At 38.3% G+C, this 23,723-nt stretch overlaps 1 protein-coding gene across 1 annotated transcript in view; it reads left to right on the top strand.

Annotated features, from left to right (window-relative positions):
- Positions 1–23,723, top strand: part of cdh11 (cadherin 11, type 2, OB-cadherin (osteoblast)) — an 88,659-nt gene that overhangs the window by 50,995 nt on the left and 13,941 nt on the right. The window contains exons 3-8 of the mRNA XM_026191194.1: positions 5,370–5,784; positions 7,635–7,774; positions 8,444–8,738; positions 12,489–12,608; positions 14,128–14,295; positions 19,923–20,110. Coding sequence (XP_026046979.1) covers positions 5,634–5,784; positions 7,635–7,774; positions 8,444–8,738; positions 12,489–12,608; positions 14,128–14,295; positions 19,923–20,110 — 1,062 coding nt within the window. The 5' untranslated portion in view covers positions 5,370–5,633. The remainder of the gene's footprint in view (positions 1–5,369; positions 5,785–7,634; positions 7,775–8,443; positions 8,739–12,488; positions 12,609–14,127; positions 14,296–19,922; positions 20,111–23,723) is intronic.

The following is a 23,723-nucleotide window of genomic DNA, read 5'->3' as shown; positions in this document are numbered from 1 at the left end:
AGACAAGTCTCCTGTGTCTAACACAGCAATACAATGATTAATTACAGCGGCTGAGAAGTTTGTTTTGGGGAAATGTTTAATGAAATTGTGTATTTGTCCCAGTTTATGTTTCCATTTTTACTTATCAATGTCCAACAAAGGAGTAAAGCTTTCCAATGACTCGATAAAGTAATGAACTTTCATTTATTTATTTACTTAGTTACTAAAGATTTCAGCATCGACTGCTTAAAGTACTGCATTACATTTATTACTGTGGAGTAATTGTTGCCTTTCAGCTCTTTACTTGGTGGAAATCTCTTTTGTGCCTCGCTTCAGTTCTGGAGGTACTAGCTGTGATTCCAGTAGGGCAGCCAGTACAGCTACTCTGACTAAAGAGACACAGCATGAGAAACAACCTGTGTGCATGGAAATAGAGAGCGAGAGGAAAAAAACACTTTTTATTCAACATCTACTTCTACAAAAGACCCAAAATCTCAGTCTTAAAGAATTTGACTCCTAATCGTCACACAGTGTGTTCCATATTATAATGAGTTCTGGTTAAAAGTAAAGAAATATAAATATTAATGAACCAAGTCAAATTTCAAAAAGTCAATATCAGAAGAGCAAAATCTAAGCAGACCGCTGAACTTATTCTGTTTGTCTCGGCGCTCACTTTAGTCACTATAAGAAAAGAAATAGTAAACACACTTTGGGGTTTTCAGTCATAACAGCCCAGATTAATAAGATTGCATAATCACAGACAGTCATATACACAGATGCACATTCACAGCACACCATTAGATATAAATACAAACATCTTTAGAGACATATTCAGACTCTTAAACAGGCAAATATCCCCCCTGTTGAGTGAGGACATGTCACATTGATTTATTTTAACCCTATGCTCTGACCTCTGTGTGACACATTCAACACACTCACACAAACACGCACACATACACACACACAGTGTGTGGAGCTACACTCTCGTGTTAGCCAATGAATCACAGTAGCCTACTCAAACACTTGACTCATGGATTAACAGCATCTCTACTAACCCCAAGGGAACAGTGCATATGCGTTCACACACACATATACAAACACACACAAACTCAAGTATGCTGTTCACTATTCTAACGTGACTCTTGAGTCATGTATTCTAGACATAGGAAACGGTCTGGCCAAAAGGCATGCTTGCCCTGGGGAGTCATTATCACTGTCTGTTTCAGCGCTGCGTTTTCTGCTTCTCTCGCTTTCTCTCTGTGTCTCGCACCGTCAGCCATTTGAGATATCGGAAAACTTAAGAAAACAGCAAACGAATATGAGTCATAGAAGGTACGGCCATGTAGTATTATATAAATTCAATAAATTGTGAAGTTGATCTAATTTTAAATAGACTGGCGCTCTTAATCTTCAAGAACGGTTTGGGTTTTATTTTAAGAAATAGTATTATTTTAAACAGAAAAAATTATTCCCAATAAAAAAATGACTAAAAATCAATAGTGAGAGAATTTTGTTTTCAGGAAAATGTGTGAGAGTAACAGTTTGGTACACTTTTGAGTGCAACTCTACAGGATTGTTTCACATCTGTTAACTTCATGATGAAGGTGGTTAGCATATGGAGCAGCTTTTGTAAACACTGTTCAGAGGATTTCTGTGTCCAGACTTTCCTGCAAACAATGTGGATTTAAAATCCTGAACAAGTAAGCAAGGAGCGTGTTCTTTTCTGATGCATTTCTTGTCTGTTTTGTACTGTTTCTACCAATGTGTGGCCTTATAACCATGTAACATATTTTCAGTACCAGCTCATCCATCCAACTGCTTCAGCTTCTCTAACACTGAGCTGATTTTCCCTATGCTGTCTGTCCCTGATAGCTGGGCTTCATTGGTTAAATACTACTACTACTAATTATAACTTTATTTATAAAGCACTTCTTTTCAAGAACAAAGTGCTTCACATTTCAACAAAAGCACGCATTTAAAATAAAACGTTTTCAGCTGTCATTTAAAGCAAACCACACATTTAGCCGACCTACAAGTCTAAGAGGTTGTTCCAAAGTTTAGGTGCTGCAACCTCAAACACGGAAGAACTTCTGGTTTTAAAATAAGATCATGGAACAATTAAAAGACCTTGATGAGCTCTTCTGGGAGGTCAACTGCTGTTATAAGGTTTCAGTAGCCCTGATTCGTATCCCAGGCCTATCCACATAGGGCTTTATATGTTATGAATACAACTTTAAAATGGCTTTTATTACAGAAAGCCATTAAAGCACACCAGGAAGAGGTGTAATATGTGTACACTGGCAAATTTTTGTTAGCAGTCTGTCCATTCTGGACTAACTGAAAATGGTCAAGGGATGACTGAAAAATACATTAAAATAACCAAAGTTGCAAAGTTTCTTAAAAGAAAGAAACAATACTTGATGAGTTTTTAAATTTCAGGTTCAAATTTCAAATATCGGCGAAGAGACATAGGGTCTTAGCCGATGACTTCCAATGCACGTGAGGGGGTAAAAGTACTGACTGACCTCCTTAGAAATTGTCTGGGTCAAAGGAAGAGCTTCAGTTTTGCCAGAATTAAAATGAAGGGCAATTAAAGATGTCCAGTTAGTAATGGCAGAGAGCACATTCATTAAGGTAGGGAAGGCTGTTGAGGTTATTAGGCTCAACTGAAAATTACAGCCGTGTATCATTAGCATAGCAATAATATGCCTTTGAAACTATCAAGCAGGTGGCTCAGGGATAACTTGTATAGTGAGAACAGAACTGGTCCGAGGATAGATCCCTGGGGGACTCCACATACAAGGGGTGCAGAGGAGGACATACATACATGGGTTTATATGAATTTCTAAGTGTATGTATGAAGTATGATGACAGCAATATGAGACCAGTGCCATTCGTAATTTAATAATGCTGTTTCAGTGCAGACTGGAATTTGTCAAATATATTGTTTCCTTCTACCACTAGCTAATGTCTAAGAAGGAGAGTAACAATCAGATCTCAACGCATCTGAATAGATGGAGAGAAAGTTTTAGTAAGGTAAGAACCTACTTCATGAAGCTCCACAGCTTTGCAAGATATCAATATGATTTTTCAGTTAATTTGAAGGGGTGCTCCAACAAACTCATCTGAACTCACTATATAAATAAAAACCAAATAAACAGAGAGAAAAGTTGCAAAAAATCTGTATTTTTAAAGGTGCTTTGTTTGAATTTGACAGTGGGGTCACTTATTTGTCACCAAGCAAACCACACAATATCATGCTGGCTTACACACTGATCATTCCTGAGCTGTCACTCTGTCTGCTGCTATCAATCTAGTCTGTTATTTTTTTCTTGTGTTTGACCTGACACGCATCTGACAGTTATTCAGAAAAATAACAGCGGACTTGTAGCAGGGAACCGGGATACTGGGGAAAGCAATTTATTTTGGACTTGATTTATTTTTACTTGTTAAATAAAGCTGACACTTAATTTGACACATCAATGACAGTTTGAGGTCCTGTTAATAGATTCTGCATAGCAGGTGTCAGCTTGTCGCACAACAAGTGCAAACGAGAGTTCATTATTTACGGGGTTTTTGTTGTTGTTTTGCTGTTTTTAAAGTTTTAACTTATTCTCTATTAGATACAAGATGTCAACAACCATTATTTATTTCGATTTTACAGCTATTTATTACTATAACTGTACAATTAAGAATTTTTTTCAGGCAATTATCAGGCAATTTTTCAGCTTAAAGAATTTTCCGAAAAATTATTCCTTATTTTCACAGGTTTAGTCGCAGATATGTTTTTATCAAGGCACCATTTTTCAAGGCAAGCTGTGAAAGAAAAAACAGCTCCGAGGCTTTTACAAATGAATGAAAGACAGGCACAAACACACATGCATACACACCCACACACAGATATGTGCATCAATCAGAGGACTCGAGGATAATTAGCCAGATGATGAGCCGGTATGGGATTAACTGTCAACACTTCCTGGTTGGCTGGTCATGTGGTCAGCATGAGCCAATGAGCCCTGGGGGAATTTTCTCATCTACTGATCTATTGAATATTAAACACCCACACACAAACACATTCACATGTGCATATACAAATTTTGCTCAATTGGTCCATGCCAAGAAAAATAAGAAGCACAGTACGGAATTTACAGTTAGAATTAAAAGATTACTAGCACCTCTAGTTCAGTCACTCTAACTGGTACTGGTACTGCACTGGTACAGTAGTAGGCCTACGTGCATCGCTGCACGGACGATGTGCAATTAAAACACAAATCACCTCTCAAGTGTGCCAGGTGACTTACTCATGTTGGTGCAAATGGCGCATCAATATATAACCACTGGCTGGGGAAAAAGCGGTTTTAGTGTGGTTCAGTTTAGTGATATTATTTTCTTAAGTGAAGAATAATTAGACACACTTGTTTGCACATTTGCACTTGAGTAAACTTTGTTGTCTTTTGTTTGACCTTTTTTTTTCTCTCAATGTTTTACCTTCAAAGACTGCCATCTCTCTTCTGTCATGAACAGAACATCATAAACCAAACTGAAGACAACAGATAAAAAGCTTCTGTATTTATCGTCTGTGCTAATTGGTTGCTTAAAATGACATTTGCCTTTTGCATTCTAGTGGCTCCAGCTTTTCTTGTAATGGCATAGTAGCACAAGTAAAAGTAGAGTGGTTCGGTTCTTTTTTTAACAAACACTTTCACTTATCTTTGCAGATAAAATCTACCTGTGTGTTGTAGGGCTATATATAATGAATGGAGTTGAGTTGAATCCATCACATATTAGTTCAACTTTTGGTTTGCTGGTGTAATAAAGTGATAGACAAACTATGTTTTCATATATTATGGTTAAATCAGATATTAAGAAATGCAGCAGAGCAAAACCTATGATGCTTCACTGCAGATCCAGTCCTCTCTAGTCTCTCTCTAGGTGAAGATTGAATACATTTTTTCATTGCTCTTATTAAATCTACTTTGCAACATTCTCATATCCACAGATTTCTTTTTAAAACTACAGTCATTGCTTTCTGCTGACATTCATCGAGTCTTTTCTTGTAATGACCAAGCAGTTTACTTTACAGCTCACCACTACAGATGGACAAATCAAAAAATGTATCACTCCTACTGGCATTGTTGAGTCATCACCTGTGTGCTTTTTAATAGATTTGATCTATTAAATGGCATGATGCTGTCAGTGTATCCAAAAGAGCTGTAAATAGTGATCAGGTTTTACCTGAGCATTTAGTCTGAGTGAAATGTATCCGTTTGGGAATCATGAATTTTAATAAACCATCAAACCATATTTGCCTGCAAATATTTTGTTTGCTTGTTTGTTTTGACTATTTTTGTGTCACTGACCAAACCTGCTTTCCTTTCGCTCTCTTTCAGGCTGTTTGGCAAGAAGAATAAGACAACACAAACTGTGAGAGGAGAAAAAGAAGGCAGAAAAGCTAAACGAAGAAAGGCAGTGACGTGGCAAGCTGGTGATGAGTATCTACAACAGGCCCCATTTCAGCTAATGAACTAGGAAGCTCATCAACAACATTTTGGTTAAAAAAAGCAAGATACCACCTCAGTGGGAGCAGAGCTCCACTGAGAGGAATCAGAAAGTAGGGGGCGGAGCAAAGTGCACAGTTTCAAAGGTTTGTCAAGATGGCAATGCTGATGATGAAGCGGCAGGGCCTCGGGCTACTGAGGATCTTCCTGGTGTTGCTGGGAGTTTCTGCACTTTGTAGCGTTGCATTAGGAACTCGGAAAGGAAATGCTTCCTTGGATCAAAGGGGACACAGACACAGACATCCAGGTATGACAAAGCAATACTTCAACGTAATCTTGCAGCATAAATTCATAACTGTGAACATCCGAAAAACAACATTTTGCTCATCTTTTCAGAGGTTGTGTTAGTTTCATATTTTAAAATGATCAATTAGATCTGTCAGATTTTTACCTTTTGTGAATTTCTTCATGCAGCATTGCAAAGTCTTGGCAGTCTTGGTACAGCAACTGATACAGAAACAATTCCTTTTTATAAATGTAACTGTTATAATCACATGAGGGATTTGAGAACTCACTACATTTAAAGTTTGCACTGAGCATCTTCCTAAATATTTTGTATAACCGGGTCATCCACCGAGATGATCCTCAGATTCATAGATATGTGATCTATCAAGTTATGCCTTGTAGTTAATGTATTATTAAATATCATATTAAACCCATTTCATCAACCTAATATATAACACATTACCCCCAAAACATTTTGTGTTCTAGCTCAGAATACAAACCAATTAGGTACAGTCTGTAGCTTTAAATGCAAATTTAGCACTGCTGTCCCTTCCACAACAAGGCAGGACCGCATGTCAGCTGATGTAGACATGAAAGAGTGTCTGAGAAGAAAAAAAAAAGAAAAAAAAAAGACGTTCTGACGCTTCTAACATTCAATCTGAGTAACTTATTTTACATGTAAGTTCCTCCTAAATCACAGCACACAGTAGTTGTCTTAAACTGATGTGCCTGGTGAATCTGTCAAATGACAAGGTTGTTATAAAATCAGCATTCTAACAGTGCAGAACAGCAGCTTGGAAATAGCTTAGGTATAATGGGGTGCATTTCAGTCACTATTTCATACTTGCTCTGTTATCTGTCAACAGAATCTGAAAAATATGCAAATAGGATCAGGTTTATTTGAATTCAGCTGTATTAAATATGAGTAAAGGTAAGCAGAGAAAGTTAGAAGAGAATAAAAATGTAAGGCCTATAAAGTCAGCTGAGTTTCATTATCTAAAAACTTGCAATTCTGACTCAACTTTACAATAATCAGAAGGCCCTGGCCTTGAGCACAACCATAAAGCTAACGGTCTGATTATCCACACTAACCAAAACATCCTTAAGAGTATTATGCTATTGTTTTGGTTATATATCACCATCTCAGGTGCTGGAAGTGTGTGCAGATGTATGCTGAGCATTGCAGACAACAGCTGAAGACTCCAAGGAAACTCACAAGAGCCTGAAAAAAATTAAAAGTTCTTTTGGACACATTCTTTATTTTTCCCCTCTCTAGACACACTGCCAACATGCAATTATGTTCAAAAACAATCTTTTTTTCTTCATTATTTTCCCTTTAATATTTAAATATTAATGGTAATTCTTCCACATGTTCAAACATTGCTACTGCTCACTGCAACCACAGACTGCTCCTTCTAGCCACTGTGGAGTTTCACTACAACAAAAAGAGGTTAAGTGACTTGCAAAGATTCCACATAAAAATCGACCCATTAAAGCATGTGTTCTTCATACAGTCCACCCACATTTTTCAGCTGGGATTTGAACCAATGATCCACACTTCTAAAACAGGCCACTCTGCTTACTCCCTCTCACACACTTTTAAGCTTACTAAAAAATACTGGAAAATCAACAAAAAAAACCAAAAAAAAATATCCAAAATATAACATAACAGCTGTTGTGGTGATAATTCATTCAACATAACATACAGAAGGTGGCCGTCTATTTAACGTTTAACCATGAAATTACAATTCATAATAAACATGTTGTGGACTATAATTAAATTAACTAAAAGGTTTTGGTTATAACTGGATAAATATAGGTGTGGTTTATATATATATAAATATATGTATATTGGTGTTTTTGTATTTGTAGGTCACTTGTCGCTACACAGACACAAACAAAAGGTTGGAAAGGAAGGCCAAGTACTCCACAGGTCCAAACGAGGATGGGTCTGGAATCAGTTCTTTGTCATTGAGGAGTACACTGGACCTGACCCAGTGCTGGTGGGCAGGGTGAGTATAACAGTGCAATTTAAAAAGAGAATCCTTCTTCAAACAAAATTAGCCTCTGAATAACTGTTTAATTAAAAGCCACGTTGCCCTCCAGTGGCAGTCATGGTGTGCAAGCTGACAGCAGGATTTAAATGTGGTTTTAGCATTTATCAAAGAGAGAGTGGGATAAAGACAGAAAAATGAAAGAGGTCATGTTCTCATTCAAGGGTGAAGATGATTGGTGGTACTCCTCCAGAACAACACCATCGCTCAAACTGAGCAGCGGCTCTCATAACAAACAACAAATTATGTTTACAGAGCACCATATTTCAAAGTCTAGGAGCTATAAAGGAAGAACAAGAGTTTAATTGAATGTTGAACATTCTTCATTTTTATAATAATATTTTAAGTCAGTAATTTATTAGTGTGTGCCCATCTAACATGCAGCATTTCCAGCCTGTCTATCCCAGTCACTCGCTCACTTTAGTTTGTAGACTTGGGAAATTGCAACCTCATCTGGCATCTGCCAGGCAGCCAAGCTAGTCTGTGTCTTCCAAATTTGCCTTTTGACCAGACTTTCTGCCTTTATGTGGAACTGCTAGTCTCTCTCTCTTTCTCTTCAAGTTTCACATATATTGAAATATGTGCATGTAATTCAAGCTAATTTCAGTTTTGTCTCCATTTTTTCAGCTCCACTCAGATGTTGACTCAGGCGATGGAAATATCAAGTACATCCTGTCCGGTGAAGGTGCAGGAACAATCTTTGTCATTGATGACAAGACAGGCAACATCCACGCCACAAAAACTCTGGACCGTGAGGAGCAGGCCCAATACACGTTAACAGCCCAGGCTGTGGCAAGAGACACTAATAAGCCTCTGGAGCCGCCATCAGAGTTCATAGTGAAAGTTCAGGACATCAACGATAACCCTCCTGAGTTTCCACATGGGCCGTACTATGCCAGGGTGCCTGAGATGTCCAATGTTGGTAAGTAGCAAAAGAAACATTAAGAGAAATGTGGGGGAAGCAAGGTTTTGTATTGAGACAAAGTCAAAGAAAACAAGGAAGGGATACATTAAAGAATGCTTAAAAGTCTAAGAAATCTACAGCTGGTAAGAAGAAAGTTATATTAGACACAGAAAAGCTTCAGAAAAGTTTGGTACAGCTGGTAAACATACAATTTGGGGGACTTTAAATCGTATTCACGCAATATTGGGAAAATATTTGTACCGTCATCAAGGAGTGAGGGATGGTGACAAAGAAAGATAATGGATAAACATAAAGAAACACAATTAGTCCCAATTGGCTACCTTTTACTTTACCGGTTCTTTAGCAGGTTTGGAGGTCTTTTTTCTCCATATCATTGTAAATCTATGAAGCCTGGCTATCTATACAAAGTCCCCAGACTGGAGACTTTCTCTAAAAATATGACTTTTTCAATATTTTATTGGTTTATCTGTAAGCCTTTTAAAAGGCATTGTCCCTATTTCAAGTCACGTCTTCTTCCTTGTGCTAATATAGCACATTTAAACAAAATCAGAGATGACCCAAACTACTGTTCATAGTCTTCACTATAAAAAACAAAAACAAACAAACCCCACAAAAACAACCACAAATGAATTTTGACATAAATTAAATACAAAGTGATAAATAAATATAATATAGAATTTCACTGTCATTGTTTTCATTTATTAATGTTGAATGAATTGAATGAATGAATGTTGAATTTTATCTTATTCTTTCCCAGTTAAATTTACCCTTCATTCTAATTTGTGTTGTACAGTTATTTCATTTTTAACCTTAATTTATATTTTATTCCTTCCTAGTTAAATTTACCCTTTTTAATTTTTCATATTTATTTCCTATCTTATTCATAGCCGTTTCCTTTTTTGTTTTCTTCAGGTCACGAGCAGTTGTCCAAGCATTTCACTACATATCGTACTGTGTATGACTGTGTACGTGACAAATAAAATTTGAATTTGATTTGATTTGATTTGAATGAGAACTGGGCTCCAGAAATATGTTCTTGTCTGAGAATAGCTAATTAATTAATTAATAACAACCTTAATGCATAAATATTAAACAAATGTAATCCTGGTTTTGACATTGATTACCAGAGCAATGGTTTCAAATCCTATGTCAAAAATGTCAACCTTGCCTTTTAACAGGTATTTTCTCAGAAGAGGCAAAAGTCCTCTTACTAAACTAAAGTTTAGTTTTAATTTAGCAGTAGTTTTGGTAGTTGAACTGAAAATTTGTCTGCATATTATTTTTCTGCTAAACAACACCATTTCTATATTAATCACTGAATGTGAATGCAGGAAATGTGACAGAGAAGTGCATATCAGGTCACCTCCTGAAAAATCCTCTTTTTTTCTTAAAAGTTGGGCTAAACTACAAGCAGAATTGTGGAATTATTTAGTACCATATTGGCACAGGCAAGAGTTTCTACCACCCCCTTAAGAGTCTCCCTATTTAGAACTTCTGATCTTGGAAGATTTTCTTTCCAAAAATTGTGTGGTATTGGAGTGTTCAGCCTCTAGATACTGACCTGAAATGAACCACACTGGCAGCGGTAAAGCCTGAAACAGTGGAAGCATAAGAAATCCCCTCCCTGAATGGACTGGACTTCCAAAGAAAGAAAACTGAAAGAGTTCTGTTTAGGCTATTTTTCACCCATCCGCTACATAATCTGAAACCTGAATGCAGAAGTCTGGCAAAGAGAGATCACCAGTTGCCATGAGCCACAACCACAGAAGTGGAACAGAAATAAAAGCTGTAATTTGACTAACTAGGTCTATGTAGCCTCATCGATATCAGACTTAGAATGGATAGAAAAGCCAATTTCTTTCAAATTATCATTCTTGGTAATTTATCACGGTGTACTTATAACCACATTCAAAGCCATGCTGAATAAAATTTCATTGCAGTTTTCTGTTATGCAGAACCTGGTTAATTTTGCATGGAGCACAATGGTGGTGCTCACATGGCTGCAGCTGGAAAGGTAAATATTAAAATAGAAGATGTAGTGGAAAAAAGGCTGTAAAGAAGCCAAATGAACAATTCAATAACACGTGATTGATGTGAAGCACCCATTATTCCAGCCAAATTCATGCTGTTGCAAGAACTTAGTAACAGCCATTTTGAGCTTTTAGTCCCTGAAAGAAACAGTTTCTACATTTACTGGGGTTGCTTGGTTATGGGGAAAAACAAATGAAACAAAAAACATTTCACCTATGTAACCTTTTGCAACTTTCACTTTTTCTCGATTGACCTTGCTAACCAAAAGCTTTTACTTCTGTCCTCTGGGCTCAAGATGAACTGTGTGAGTTTGAGCTTTAGTTGGTTTTGAGGGGTTTTTTTTCCCTTTCAAGACTAGAAATAATACAAAGCTCTTAAACATATTTGAGTCCTTGTGTGGGCCCTCGTGGTTACTTCATGCAAAATAAAGGAGGTTGTAATCAGATTCATCATGGATATTGAAGCTCATGAAAGAAATTACTGATTTATCACAGGAGCAGATTACGGTTGGAGTTTGATGCCTAGGCTCTGAGTTTATCACTACCCACAAATAGAACATAGAAATTGGAGAGGGATGATTGAACATCCCCCCCGGGGCCTACAGGTGGATGCTGGGGTGGTGGAGGGGTTGAAACAGCAGGGGGTAATGAAGGAAAGTATTGGCACTGAAATGCCAGAGGGAAAGATGAAACGAGTTTGAATACAGCACCAAATTGGGAAGTTGTGCTTGGTTTGTGACAAGTGTGGTGTATTGGGTGTACGTGCAGTGCAGCTCCAGTTGCTTGACTAATCTCCCAGGCTACACTCCATCGAAGAAGGACAAAAAGAGAAAAATATGTAAAAATGAAATAAAACTAAAACCAACAAAAGTAAAAGTTAGACTCAGCTCTGATTTAATAGTGTAAAAAAAAAGTTTAAAATAATATAACTTTATAGTCACAAGGTAAGAAAATTTGGACTTGGGTGGCGAAAAAAAACCAACATGTTATTTGCCTGTTTTTATTTATATTTATTTTATCAGAGCTGGTAATGATACAGGTCTGAAGCACTTTTATTACTACGTTTCTTTAGCAAGTAGCAACAGGTCTAGCGAAAAGAAACACCTTTCTGAGTCACATCGGAAAAGCAAAACTTAAATAACGCAAAGTTAATAGAATGTATTTCACACTTCTGCAAATTTAATTTACTTGGTCTATTTGCTCAGCATATCTGTGTCAGCTGAGTTAACAGGGATTTACTGGATGCAGATGCTTTGGGTGAAAACATATCTGTGAAATGTCCATTTTTTTTGTGGGGGACTAAGATAAACTGTCATGTTTCGGGCTCAACAACCATGCATTTTTCAGATTATCCAAAGAATTTTGAAAGGTTTGCATAAATCCATGGGGTTGCTGAACTCTGTCAGAGCACGGAGGAAATGCTGTTTTATTTAAAACATGAAAATCACCAAAATTGGAGACTGGATGTTTCCACCAGACAATGATGAAATGTAGAGAAATAATAGTGGAGACCAGCCCCACAGGAGCCCCTTCAGCCGCAGTGTCTGAGAGACAGGAGAGTGTTTTTCATTCCCTTTCCCATCCGGCTGGTGCAGGCAGGTGAATCGGCGCACATTTTTGTGACAAGCTTGTTTGTCAAACCATTCCTGAACCAAATCACTAAGGTAGAGCTATCTCCTCCTGACTTTTTTGTCATGTCTGTGTTTCTGTCCTGTAGGTACGTCAGTGTTGCAGGTGACAGCTACAGATGCTGATGACCCCACCTACGGCAACAGTGCCAGACTGGTGTACAGCATACTGCAAGGACAACCCTATTTTTCTGTGGAGCCTCAGACAGGTAAGGCTGCAAACAAAAACCCTGAACTAGGCTTATAATTGTCTGCAACACAACAAAACACAATAGCTCAAAGGCCTTGATGTTACAGTGATGTAGTATGCACACAGGTCTAAGATCAACTACAAAAACAGCTTGTCATGGACGATACGACAATGCGTTTTCATTTTATTTTTCTGCACGGTGTTTTTGTATCACCTGGAGTTAGGATGTGTGTGTGTGTGTGTGTGTGTGGGGGGGGGGGGGGGACACAACTGCCAAATCAATAGGAATTAAGACCGCTACAAACAGTGAACAAATTTTAACAGTCACAGAATTTTAAATTGAATATAATTAATTAGGAAAATAATCAATGCAGTTGACTTTAAACTCTAATATTGTAGTGCCATCTGCCAGGCGTCTCATCAAAACTGATTGCTGCAAAAACCAAACTCAAAACTTCTTTTTTTTTATTCTTTCACATTTCCATCTACTGCTCTTAATGTAAAAAAGCCAAGAACTCTGTGCTAGAGGGATCGTGTAACAAGACATCCTTTCCAATGAAATTGGTGAGGAAAAGAAGGCAAGCTGTAGAAAGAGGTCCCCAGCGGACATTCAGCTTTGGTCCCTGCAGAGCTGAGGCCTAATATTTGGGTTTGCATTAAAAGAGGAAATTGGATGTAAGGAAAGAGGTTAGGGCAAACACTGAGCTATGCTAGGTCAGAGAGAGTGAAGAAGAACTGAAAGTGAGAGGTTAGGGTAGAGAAGGAGAGAGAAATTGGTTTACAGAGAGATAGTTCATGGAAAGTGAGTGGTTAGGGCACAGAGAGGCAGAGAGATTTGGGCAGAGTAAATCTGGCTAATCAAACCAGTGTTGGGTATTTGACTGGCTCAAATCCATAGCTCACATTTCTAATTGGTTTGGAGATTATCAGCTTTCCATGCTGTCACAGACATACGCACACACTTTTGGCATAATATGACAACAGAAAGCCTCTCTGACACTGCAGCTAGACATGTGCAGAAAGAAAGAGAGAGATGGAAAGAGAGTAGTGGGTGATGAATTAAACAGACAAAAATCACTGGGGCTTGAAATAGATAAAAATAAGACTTCACAAATGTTCTACTAGAGTTCTTATTTATTTAAATGATGAGTGATGATGTGTTCTCTTACAAAATGAAGAATCTTGGAATAAATTCGTTGTAAATTGGTAGTTTTTACTTAGCAATGATAGTGTTTTCAAAGTGGGATTTGTTTAACATTTTCATTTATTAATTTCAACAGGTATACAATTCCTTATTGTAATTCTTAATAATATTAAATGACATGACGTAAAATGCACATGTTGTACATGGTGTGACAAAACACGAGTACAGTAGCATATACAACACAAGAGTAGATATGCAGACATCTGCTGTTTTTTTCATCATTCAAAAATCCATAAAACCTCACCCACAAGCTTCCAGTGGTTGTGTTTTCCAGAATGGCTAAAAGAAAGCCTTATTTTAGCATTAATGTCATGTTACCACTCTGTCTGCTCAGGTATAATTCGTACTGCCTTGCCAAACATGGACCGTGAGGCCCGCCAGGAGTACGATGTCGTCATCCAGGCCAAAGACATGGGTGGTCACATGGGAGGGCTGTCAGGGACCACAGAAGTTAAAATCACCCTCACAGATGTCAACGATAACCCTCCAAAATTTCCACAGAGTGAGTAAACGCCTACGTTTTCTAGTTATCCATCGATAATATATACTGTATTGTGTAGCTGTACGTCATTTTCCTTGGGTTAGGCATTTCCATTAGAGGTGTGAAAGTGTCAGACCTTTTACCAAATGACAGCAGAGCTATTACACTATCTGAACTTCCAGTCTGCATCTTCCTAGCCTTTTCTGCACTATGCAATAATCACCAAAGGTCAGTGCAAGGGCATTCAATACACATCAAGTGCATGGTGTCATTAGTTTGCAACTTACAAAGTAGTGAGGTAACTTTAGGCAAAAAAAAAAGAATTATTTAAAAAGAGTCTTTATTGGGATCCTGGAGTATCCCCCAACATGTATGACTGTCTTTGGATACTAGCTAGAAGTTCCCTAGGGCATTGGTTGAATTAGATATTAGCAGTGCAATGAAAAAAGCAGATCTCTGGATTTGTGAAGAACAGTAGATTTGATGCGAGGAAGGAGACAGAGGCACAAAATTTGAATATTTTTTAAATTCTTTTTTTTTTTTAACATTTTTTATGAGAAGTTTATATTTTTATCTGAATCTATTTCTCTGTATGAAAGATGATACAGAACTGCCAATGATTCTATTAACTGATAAAAATTATTTTATTTTATTTGCTCGGTGACAAAATACACAACCAGTACAATGATAGTGAGTTCTCTAGTTCCATTTAATACTGTACAAATTCAAAAAATGCCCATCTGCTGTAAATCCATTCTATATGATTTGGAAGTTTTGGAAATGGACTTCTAAAACTCATCAACCTTACCTCGTTTGGATAATGATGATCTCCCATTCAAGTTTTGCGAAAGTCTGTACCATTTCCACCACGGTTGCCATGTCCTGTCAGGTTACCTTTTGCTTGTGCCTCTGAGTATCCTGCTGGATCCTCCAATGTGATTTAAATCTCCAGAAGTGGATGCAACATAAATATGGAGAGGAGGGGCAAGCGGTGAGCAAATATTGTGTGGTAAGTCCAAAGAACTCCTGCATTTTCAATGTGCTCTGTGCTAGCACATAATGGCACACTGACATGCACGACAGTTCAGACCATTTCCTCTGAATGTTTCCCCCAAATGCCTCAGGACAATACAGTAAAACTCTGTGTTGACAGTCTCACCCCGAGGAACCAATTATTGGTGCACAACTCTGTGAATGCTGAAAAAATGATAAGCATTCTCTGGGTCTTGTTCCACACCCAACGTGCTTCCTTCAGGCTTGGGAACTCAAGACTTTTTCACGGAATCCCTTCGGAGAGCCAGCTCTCATCAGCAGCAATGATCTTCCATAAAAATTCAGATCAGTTTGGAAACAAAAGATAATGTTTGTCATCTGTGTAAGTTTGGGGTCTACAGTGCAACAGCAGAGTGCACAGTGTTGTCCAAACGGGACCTAGAGAGTGCAATTTATATTTAAAAATGGCAGCCATGCTGGAAGTTTTCTTTGATGCCTGAGAAGAAGTTGAAAGAGAGATTGGCCAAATTTATGTCAGGTAAGGTTTTTTGAACTTTCTGATCACATCTCATGCACAGCCAAATAGCAAATATTCATAGAACGATTTAACCTCTCTGGTTCTCCTCAAAGAGAAACATCCTAAACCTCAGCAAGGATTCACACCAATGCATTTTTCTTTGCAACCACTTCCCAGCAGACCTTCATGTCCACCTTTCCATATTATATCCAACTTTGCCATTTTGTGCTATGGCTCTTTTTTCCTTCATCGTTCTGTCCTTCCCTCCTATAGCGCTGAGCAGAAGGGCTCCTGGCAGAGATTCTGCAGAAAGCCTCAGGAATGTATGGAGAGAAGAAATGGGGAGAAAACAAGAGATGATGGATCAGGATTTAGCCTGTGGAGAAGCTGAATAGGCAAGAAAAGGGAGAGACATGAACAGAAGCAGTGAGGGAGATAATGTAAAAGACAGGGAGATGCAGAGAGAGAGAAAGTCAAAACCACCACTCCAGTTCCTGTATATTATAACAAGCTGACAGCTGTGTTGCAATGCAAAGCTGAAATGTGATGCTGTAGACCACAACAAAAGGACATTTGAGGGAGTTTAGATGGAGAGTTTTATGAGCAATGAAAAACTGCTCAAAAGGCAAGACTTCATCTCCAGCACGAGAAGCATATATAGAAGTTTCCATACTGGCATATGCATGTTTCTTTAATAATGCCACATGTTCTTACATCGTGACAGATGGTGTAAAAGTGAAGGGAGAGCCTAAAACCGTAAATGGCTGATTTGCTGACGCAAATTTTGTAGAAAACTCTAAACAAAAGACTAGTAACTGACCTAAAAAAAAAATTAAAAAAAAAGTAACCCACTTCATAATCTCCTTTAAGCCTGCATATGTGCATTACCAACCATGGAACGCTTTGCAATCCACTTTTCTTCATGAGCCAGGTGAAAAATATTCGGGAGACAGGATCAAGTCACACACATAGGCCACATTATATCTAAATAACCACATTATACTTGCCTGTGCATCACTGGCAGTTTTACATCTGCAATGCAAGACAATGTACCAAATAACAATATGTTGTGGAACTCGGTACCCTTGTCAAAAAATAAATAAATAAAAAGTAAAAGCAGGACAACCACCTGCAAGAAAATTCTCCCAGATGGTGTGAATGAGGACAGTGATTACTTATTTAGTAGTTGGGCAGAGTGAGAGAGAGGAGAGGAAGAAAAAAAATGGAAAATGAGATAAGAGTCACGAAACAAAAACGGAGTCTGAGAGACAGCAAAAATAAAACAGATACAAAGATGGAATAAAAATAAAAAAGATAAAAACACACCGAAAAATAATGCATATATATGGCACAGCTAGACTCCCTCTTGTTGTCTAGCAGCTTTTCAGCTTCCATTCAAGCTGCTGTATTTTTTTCTTTTCGCTCTAAGGCTTGATGTCTCTTTCTCTCAGAGACTTTCTGTCCCTGCAATTCTCTCTCTTTTCACCTCATTATCAAGCGTCATTCGTTTGCAGCCTCGAAAAATCCATCACAGCACAGACAGGAGTAGGAGCAGAAAAACAAAGGCAAATAGCAATTGATTGTTCTTTAACTCTCTCTGACTTCAGTCTTTATTAGGCTGACATGACAGAGATGGTTTTGTTAAATACTGTTAATATATGTCAGCTGCAGCGCTTCTCTCTCATTCTTGTTTGAACAGGAACAATGGAGAACAAAGCAGATAATAAAAAGGCATTTGAAGTGGTGAAAGATCTTTTGGGCGATATCTATTTGAACATCATTTACCTTCAGTGACTTCTATTACAGAACTGTCTATTCTCATAAATCTTGGAAAGATTAAACTCACCTTAGAACTTTAGTTTTAGCTCTTCTCTCAGATTTAAGTAGAATAGAATGCATAACTTTTTTTAACTGCTTTTCCAATGTGGGCTAGCAGGGGGCTGAAGCCTATGTCAGCTAAGACGAGTCAAAGTGTGCAGAACACTTTAAACACGAATGCTATGAAGACTTTGAGTGAGTTTAGTCAGGAAACAGCTGCATTGCATCACACAGCAATAGTGATGTGCCCCACTCTCATCGTGTCCTATCCAAATGTGGTGGCCTGTTTAAGCTGCAGAGTTTCCCTTCTCTCCCTCTGCCTTGTCAGCACCATTGCTGCCCACTATTAAACTCCTCCACAGTCCCACCAGCCACCTGTAGGCTCCAGGGGACAATATTGTGTTACCATTCCCCAATCCCAAACGCTAACTATATTCTGCTGCTCTAATAAATCAGTAATTTCAAATGCAAGTTGTTTAAATGAAATAAAGGGCCCAAACACTTATAAAAATATCAGGAGTGACAATATTTTGAGTAGAAATCTCCTCAAACGTGTGCATAGGTGGGATTACTGTTGATAGTTTAAACAAATATGCTGTTATGCAATTTGGTTAATCTTTATAAACCCAGGCTTTATGTGCTCTTTAGGCACAGACTATTTAATTGAAAACTCAGTCCACACCCACCACGATATAATTAACCACACCACAGGCATATTTATTTTTCAGACATCAAACTTTGCTTCTGAGTTTAAATTCCATATATCGCAACACATCAAAATCACAAGTCTGACTAGGAAATTACTGAGTAATAAAAGACATCATTGTTCTAAAGTCAGTCATCAGATAAAATTCCCGACCCAAGAGATTGTGGTCATTACACAAATTACATTTATTAGATATTTCATTAGTGTTTATATTTGAACATGGCTGGTTTATGAGCTTATAGTCTGTGGGAGTAATGACAGTAGCCGAAATCTCTCTCACTCTCTCTGGTATGGGAGACTAACCTGTGCCTGACTTTTTGCAATAATGAACTCAGTGAATTCCTATTTGCTTCAACTGTCATCTTTAAATGTAAATGTACATTTCCTGTATGTGACGCGCTTCATTTTAGCCTGCAGCCAGGTATGCCAAGCTGCCTGTGTGTTCTGTCATACAATGTTTAACTCATCCGCCAGAAGCCATTGATGTTAAGCTACTTAGCAAAAGCAAGAATAGAATGACAGGAGAAGAGAGAGAAAAGGGGCAAAGTGGGGGGATAGGGATGAAATGAGCTTTTAGCCAAAATGGTACATAAAAAGAGGAGGAGAAGAGGACAGACAGGGATGCGAGAAATGGAACGATGAGGGAGGAGAGGTGAGGATGAATGACGAGATTTGGGAGGATGGAAAAGGGAGAAGCACAGGAGAGATAAAGAGGGCAAAGATCTTAGTAAATAGAGTCAAACAGCACAGAGGAGTTTAAAAAGCAGGGACAGAGATGAAGACGAAAGATGGAGAAGAGGGATTTGGTGAAGATCGATGGAGATGTGAGGAAAAAGTAACAGGCCTGAGGGTGGCAGGAGGGATTTAGGCTGAATGGATCAAGTCCTGTGAATCGCTCAGAAGCCACATGACAGACTGAATTTCATGATTCACAGGTTTGCCACACCTGGACGAGCAGGATAAACACGCTAACGGTGTACAGCCCATAAATGTAGAGTTTACTTTGTGTTCAATGCCCAAATCTTGGTGTAGGAAGGGGCAAAGAAGAGGCGAGGAGGAATTGAGAAAAAACAAACAAGAATAGTAAAGCGTGGAAAAGATAGAGGAAGAAAGATTTGGGAAGAGAAAATAAATAAGATAATAGCGCTGAGAGGAGAGCGGGGGGGGGGGGGGGGGGGGGGGTTAGGGGGTTATGAAAAAATAAGCAGAGGCTAAAGTAAAATTAGATGAAATGGGGATGAGTGGTTCAGGTTGAACTGAGGGGAGAGATAATAAGAGCAGAAGAAAAGGGAAAAAAACCAGGGGAGCGAGTAGACATATGGTCATACTGTTCCCATTCTTGAAACCAGGTGTCTGCTTCTTCACATACCCACACACACACAAACACACACACACCTGACACTACAGGGGATATTAATATCCTTTGGGCCATATGAGACAGATGGTATAGTTCATGTTAATCCCTCACTGCCCTCCAAAACTGACCCTGCCTCAGATAGTAAACACAGTGGCAACCAGCCAAGAATTGAACAGTGTTGAATACAAAAGCAAGCTGTGACCAAAAGTCATCACTATCATCACCAAGAAGCCGACACACATATTTTTATATTCCAGGTGTGTACTCGATGTCTGTGTCAGAGGATAAAGTCGCAGGAGAGGAGGTGGGCCGTCTTAAAGCTAAAGACCCCGACCTTGGAGACAACGGGCTGGTGAATTACCGCTTAATAGATGGAGACGGAATCAACATGTTTGAACTGACCACAGACTCCGAAACCAGAGAAGCTGTGATTAAACTGAAGAAGGTAAGAAAAGAAAGAAAGAAACTTAGCAACTTAAAACTGCATTTTCTCCCTTGGATTTGGTCCATCAGATGGAAGTTACTCAATTATCTTAACTATTTTGCCATCTCTTTAGACCCCAACTAATTCTTAAAATATTTAGCCCTTTAGTTATGCTGACTGTATTTGCTGATTATGACAGTTTAGAGTGGGTTTTTAGTAGTTTTTCAAAGGAGTAACGCATTGGTCTGGACAACCAAACAATAGGGTGAAACTCAATTTGAAGCTCAGTGGATTCTCAAATGATTCCCATGGGTTTATGAGTAAGCTCATTTTACTTTATTAGATTGTGGTTTATCAAGTGATAAAATTAAAACAAAGTTGGGGCAAAGCAATAGACATGATCAGCAACAATTCTCGAGTAGGGTGTGTCATTTAAGTTATAATCAGTTGGTACTAAGAGGCAAATGTGCGAGGAAATAATTCCCCCACATCGCCATCTTACATCACCATCACCAGTCTGAGCCAGTTAATACAAGGCAGGATGCTTTCATGTTGCCTATGCCAAATTCCGTCACTACCTTGGTTATGACAAATCTTTTTTGGACTGCTTTACCCAGTCTGGCCATTCTCCTGTGACTTCTCGCATCAACAAGCATCTTAACCCAGAAACTGACGCACACTGGATATTTCGTGCTTTTTCGACTATTATCTATAAACCCCAGAGATGGTTGTGTGGGAAAATCCCAGTAGATCAGCAGTTTCTCAAGTACTCAGACCAGCCTGTCTCAGACCAGCCATGCAACATTCAAAGTCACTTAAATCACCTTTCTTCCCTCTATTGTGAAATTTAGTTTGAACTTTAGCTGGTTGTCTTGACAACCTGCTGTAGTTGCTCTCATGTAACTAGCCAGTTTGCTGTTACATGCAGCTGAAAAGGTATACCAAATAAAAAATGGCTGATGAATGTTTATTTGATGTAAGCAGTGAATTGCAATGCATCTTATCAGTATGTTCAGTTTGATACTGTCGTGCTAAAAAAAAAAGGAAATTTCCTGTGAAATACATCATATTTTGGTCCTCTAAAGCCTTTTTAATTAGACAGTAATAATGGTGCCTTCACAGGAGGGCTGCAGTTAACCAAAGAAAATAAAAAATTGACTGAACTCATTCACAGCTGTTCTAGGGGAGGAGTGGGAAAACTGGAGTCAGCATAGTTTTGACATTTTTACTGCCATCTTAACGGCTGTTGAACTATGTTATGCAAACTACTGAAGAATTTACACAAGTAAATGTACATGCGAAAAAGTTAGACTAAGCACTTTCTGTTTGGGTAGTTGGTAGTAGGTTAGCCTTTTGGTATATCCTTCCTTCAGTACAGAGATACCCATGTGTACTAATAAAGTAATCCAGATCTATCACCGGTGCTGGGTTTAGAAATGGGTGCAGATAATAAGCCCCAAAATCCCTGTCCTTGTGCTCCTCCATGATCTCCAAAAACACTTTCAACTTTTATTTTTACAGTTGGATAGTTTCTCACTTCACCCGAGTTCATCTTCAATGTCCTTCAAGATATAGGAGCAGCTTTTCTGGACATTATTTATAAACAGTTTTTTTGCATGGTTGAGTTGAGTTTTAACTTACATTTGTGGATGTAACATTAAACTGTTTGCTGACAGTGAAATTCTGAAGAGTTCCTGAGCCCATGCGGTGATTTCTGTTACCGAGCAGTGCCTGTTTTTAATGCAGTGCCACCCAAGGGTCCGTAGATTATGGCCATTCATTATTGGTTTTTGACGTTATGTTTCCCTACAGAGATTTGTCTTGATTCTTTGAATCCTTTAATGATATTATATAGTTTAGATGATGAAATCCCTAAACTTGCTGCTAATGGTAGATTATTACATGTTCATCTGGAACTATTTACCCATGCAGTCTTTTACATAGATTTTAAGCATTTTAAAGCAATGAACATTTTGGAAAATGAGAATGACATTTCTCCTTTTCAACATTATTTGTTTTATTTTCAATTAAATACAAATGTCTAAAGGATTAGAAAGTTATTTAACTCTGTTTTGCTTGCCTTTTACACTGAAAGTTATAGTTATATGACTTTCTGGTAATGAACGTTTTGTCAAAGGTCTGTTATTTGACAGTGGCTGCTTCAACAGCTAGCTCTTATGGAAACTATGTGTGCGTCATTGCACACTTTTCAATTTGCCAGCAGAGAAATGTAGTTGAGGCAGCACTTTTTCTATAGAAAAAGCAGTTTAATGTTAACCTCAGCCAAGCCAGACTTAAACCACTGTCCATATTTGTGTGTTGAAGTACTGCATTAGGAAATAAGTGAAGCCAAGTAAAGAGAAAAAAAGAAATAAAAATATCAAGCAAAGGGTTGAAGCAGCTCAGAAATGTTGTTCTATTCCCTTCTCTGAACCTTCACAGTTTCATATTGTTTGATATGACCACCAAAGTCCATGGTTGTGTCTGTGAGAGTGAGAGTGCATTAACTTTCATGCTTCCCTAGGCCACAGAGCTCATCTTCTGCACTGTTACTGTAACCCACACATGCACACACACACATACTACAACTGTGGCTTTCAGTGATCCAGCTCAGCACACACAATTACTTTTTCTCAGTCTCTGTCTTTCTAATGCCTGCACACAACCAGTCCCTTATTCTCTCAACTGTACCCCGTCGATCCGGCCATCAGAAATGCACACAATGCTCTGTCAGACACGCAGAATTTCACTCATTTCTTCTTTTTCTCTCTCTCTTTGACGAACAACACACACACACACACACACACACACAGAAGCATTGTTGTATATGTAGCTTCAGGTCAGGATTATGAGCTGAATCTTCCACTGAGCTGTACTAGTCTGCTTCTCCCTTCTAGGACATCCGACCTCTGAATCTCTCAGTTAAAAAAAAGAAAAAGCCTTTATGGTCATATTGTTAATGTGTCAGGAAAAATAGTAATGAAATGTACACTCAAATCTCTCTTTGTTCAGAATGGGACAGAAAGACTTTTCTTCCTAAATTCCAAACCAAGTCCAAGTTTAGTAAAAGACTTGATATTGAAATATGTAATTATATGCTTGGATGATTTACGATGCCATTTGTGGTAAGTTGCATTCCCTATCCAGACAGCAATGACGTTACTTAAAAGAACAGCCACCCTTAACCCACAGTTCGCTTTTACTGATGCTGTGGGAAAATCTCTGTGTGAATAAATCGATACAAGTCAGTTTCATGTTTTTTTTTTCCTCCCTCACAATCGTCTGCATGAGTGAATCCTTTCCAAGTCAGAACTCTAGGATGGCATTAAGACTGCCAGGGTTAGGAGTACTCTTCCCACTGGTGTCACTAAGACTAAGCATAGAAATGAGTGAGTGATAATTCTGCTCTCCTCTCTTGATAGCTACCATTCGTGTTCCCTGAAGCAAAGCAGTTAACTCACAATTTAGGCATAACCTAATAGTATACAAGTATGGTTATGACTGAAAGCTCTCAGGAGAGCATTATTAGATTTGAAGAGAATCTGAAATACAGACTGGAACAGTCAAAATACTGACACTTTTATCCATGATTCCCCCAAAGAAGTTGTTAGAAACCCCTGGCTGAGCGGACAGA

The sequence above is a fragment of the Astatotilapia calliptera genome, chromosome 13 (genome assembly GCF_900246225.1).
Source record: "Astatotilapia calliptera chromosome 13, fAstCal1.2, whole genome shotgun sequence".
In the NCBI taxonomy this organism is placed as follows: Eukaryota; Metazoa; Chordata; class Actinopteri; order Cichliformes; family Cichlidae; genus Astatotilapia; species Astatotilapia calliptera.
The sequence above is the reverse complement of the archived record's forward strand: the minus strand, read 5'-3'. Positions and strand labels throughout refer to the sequence as shown.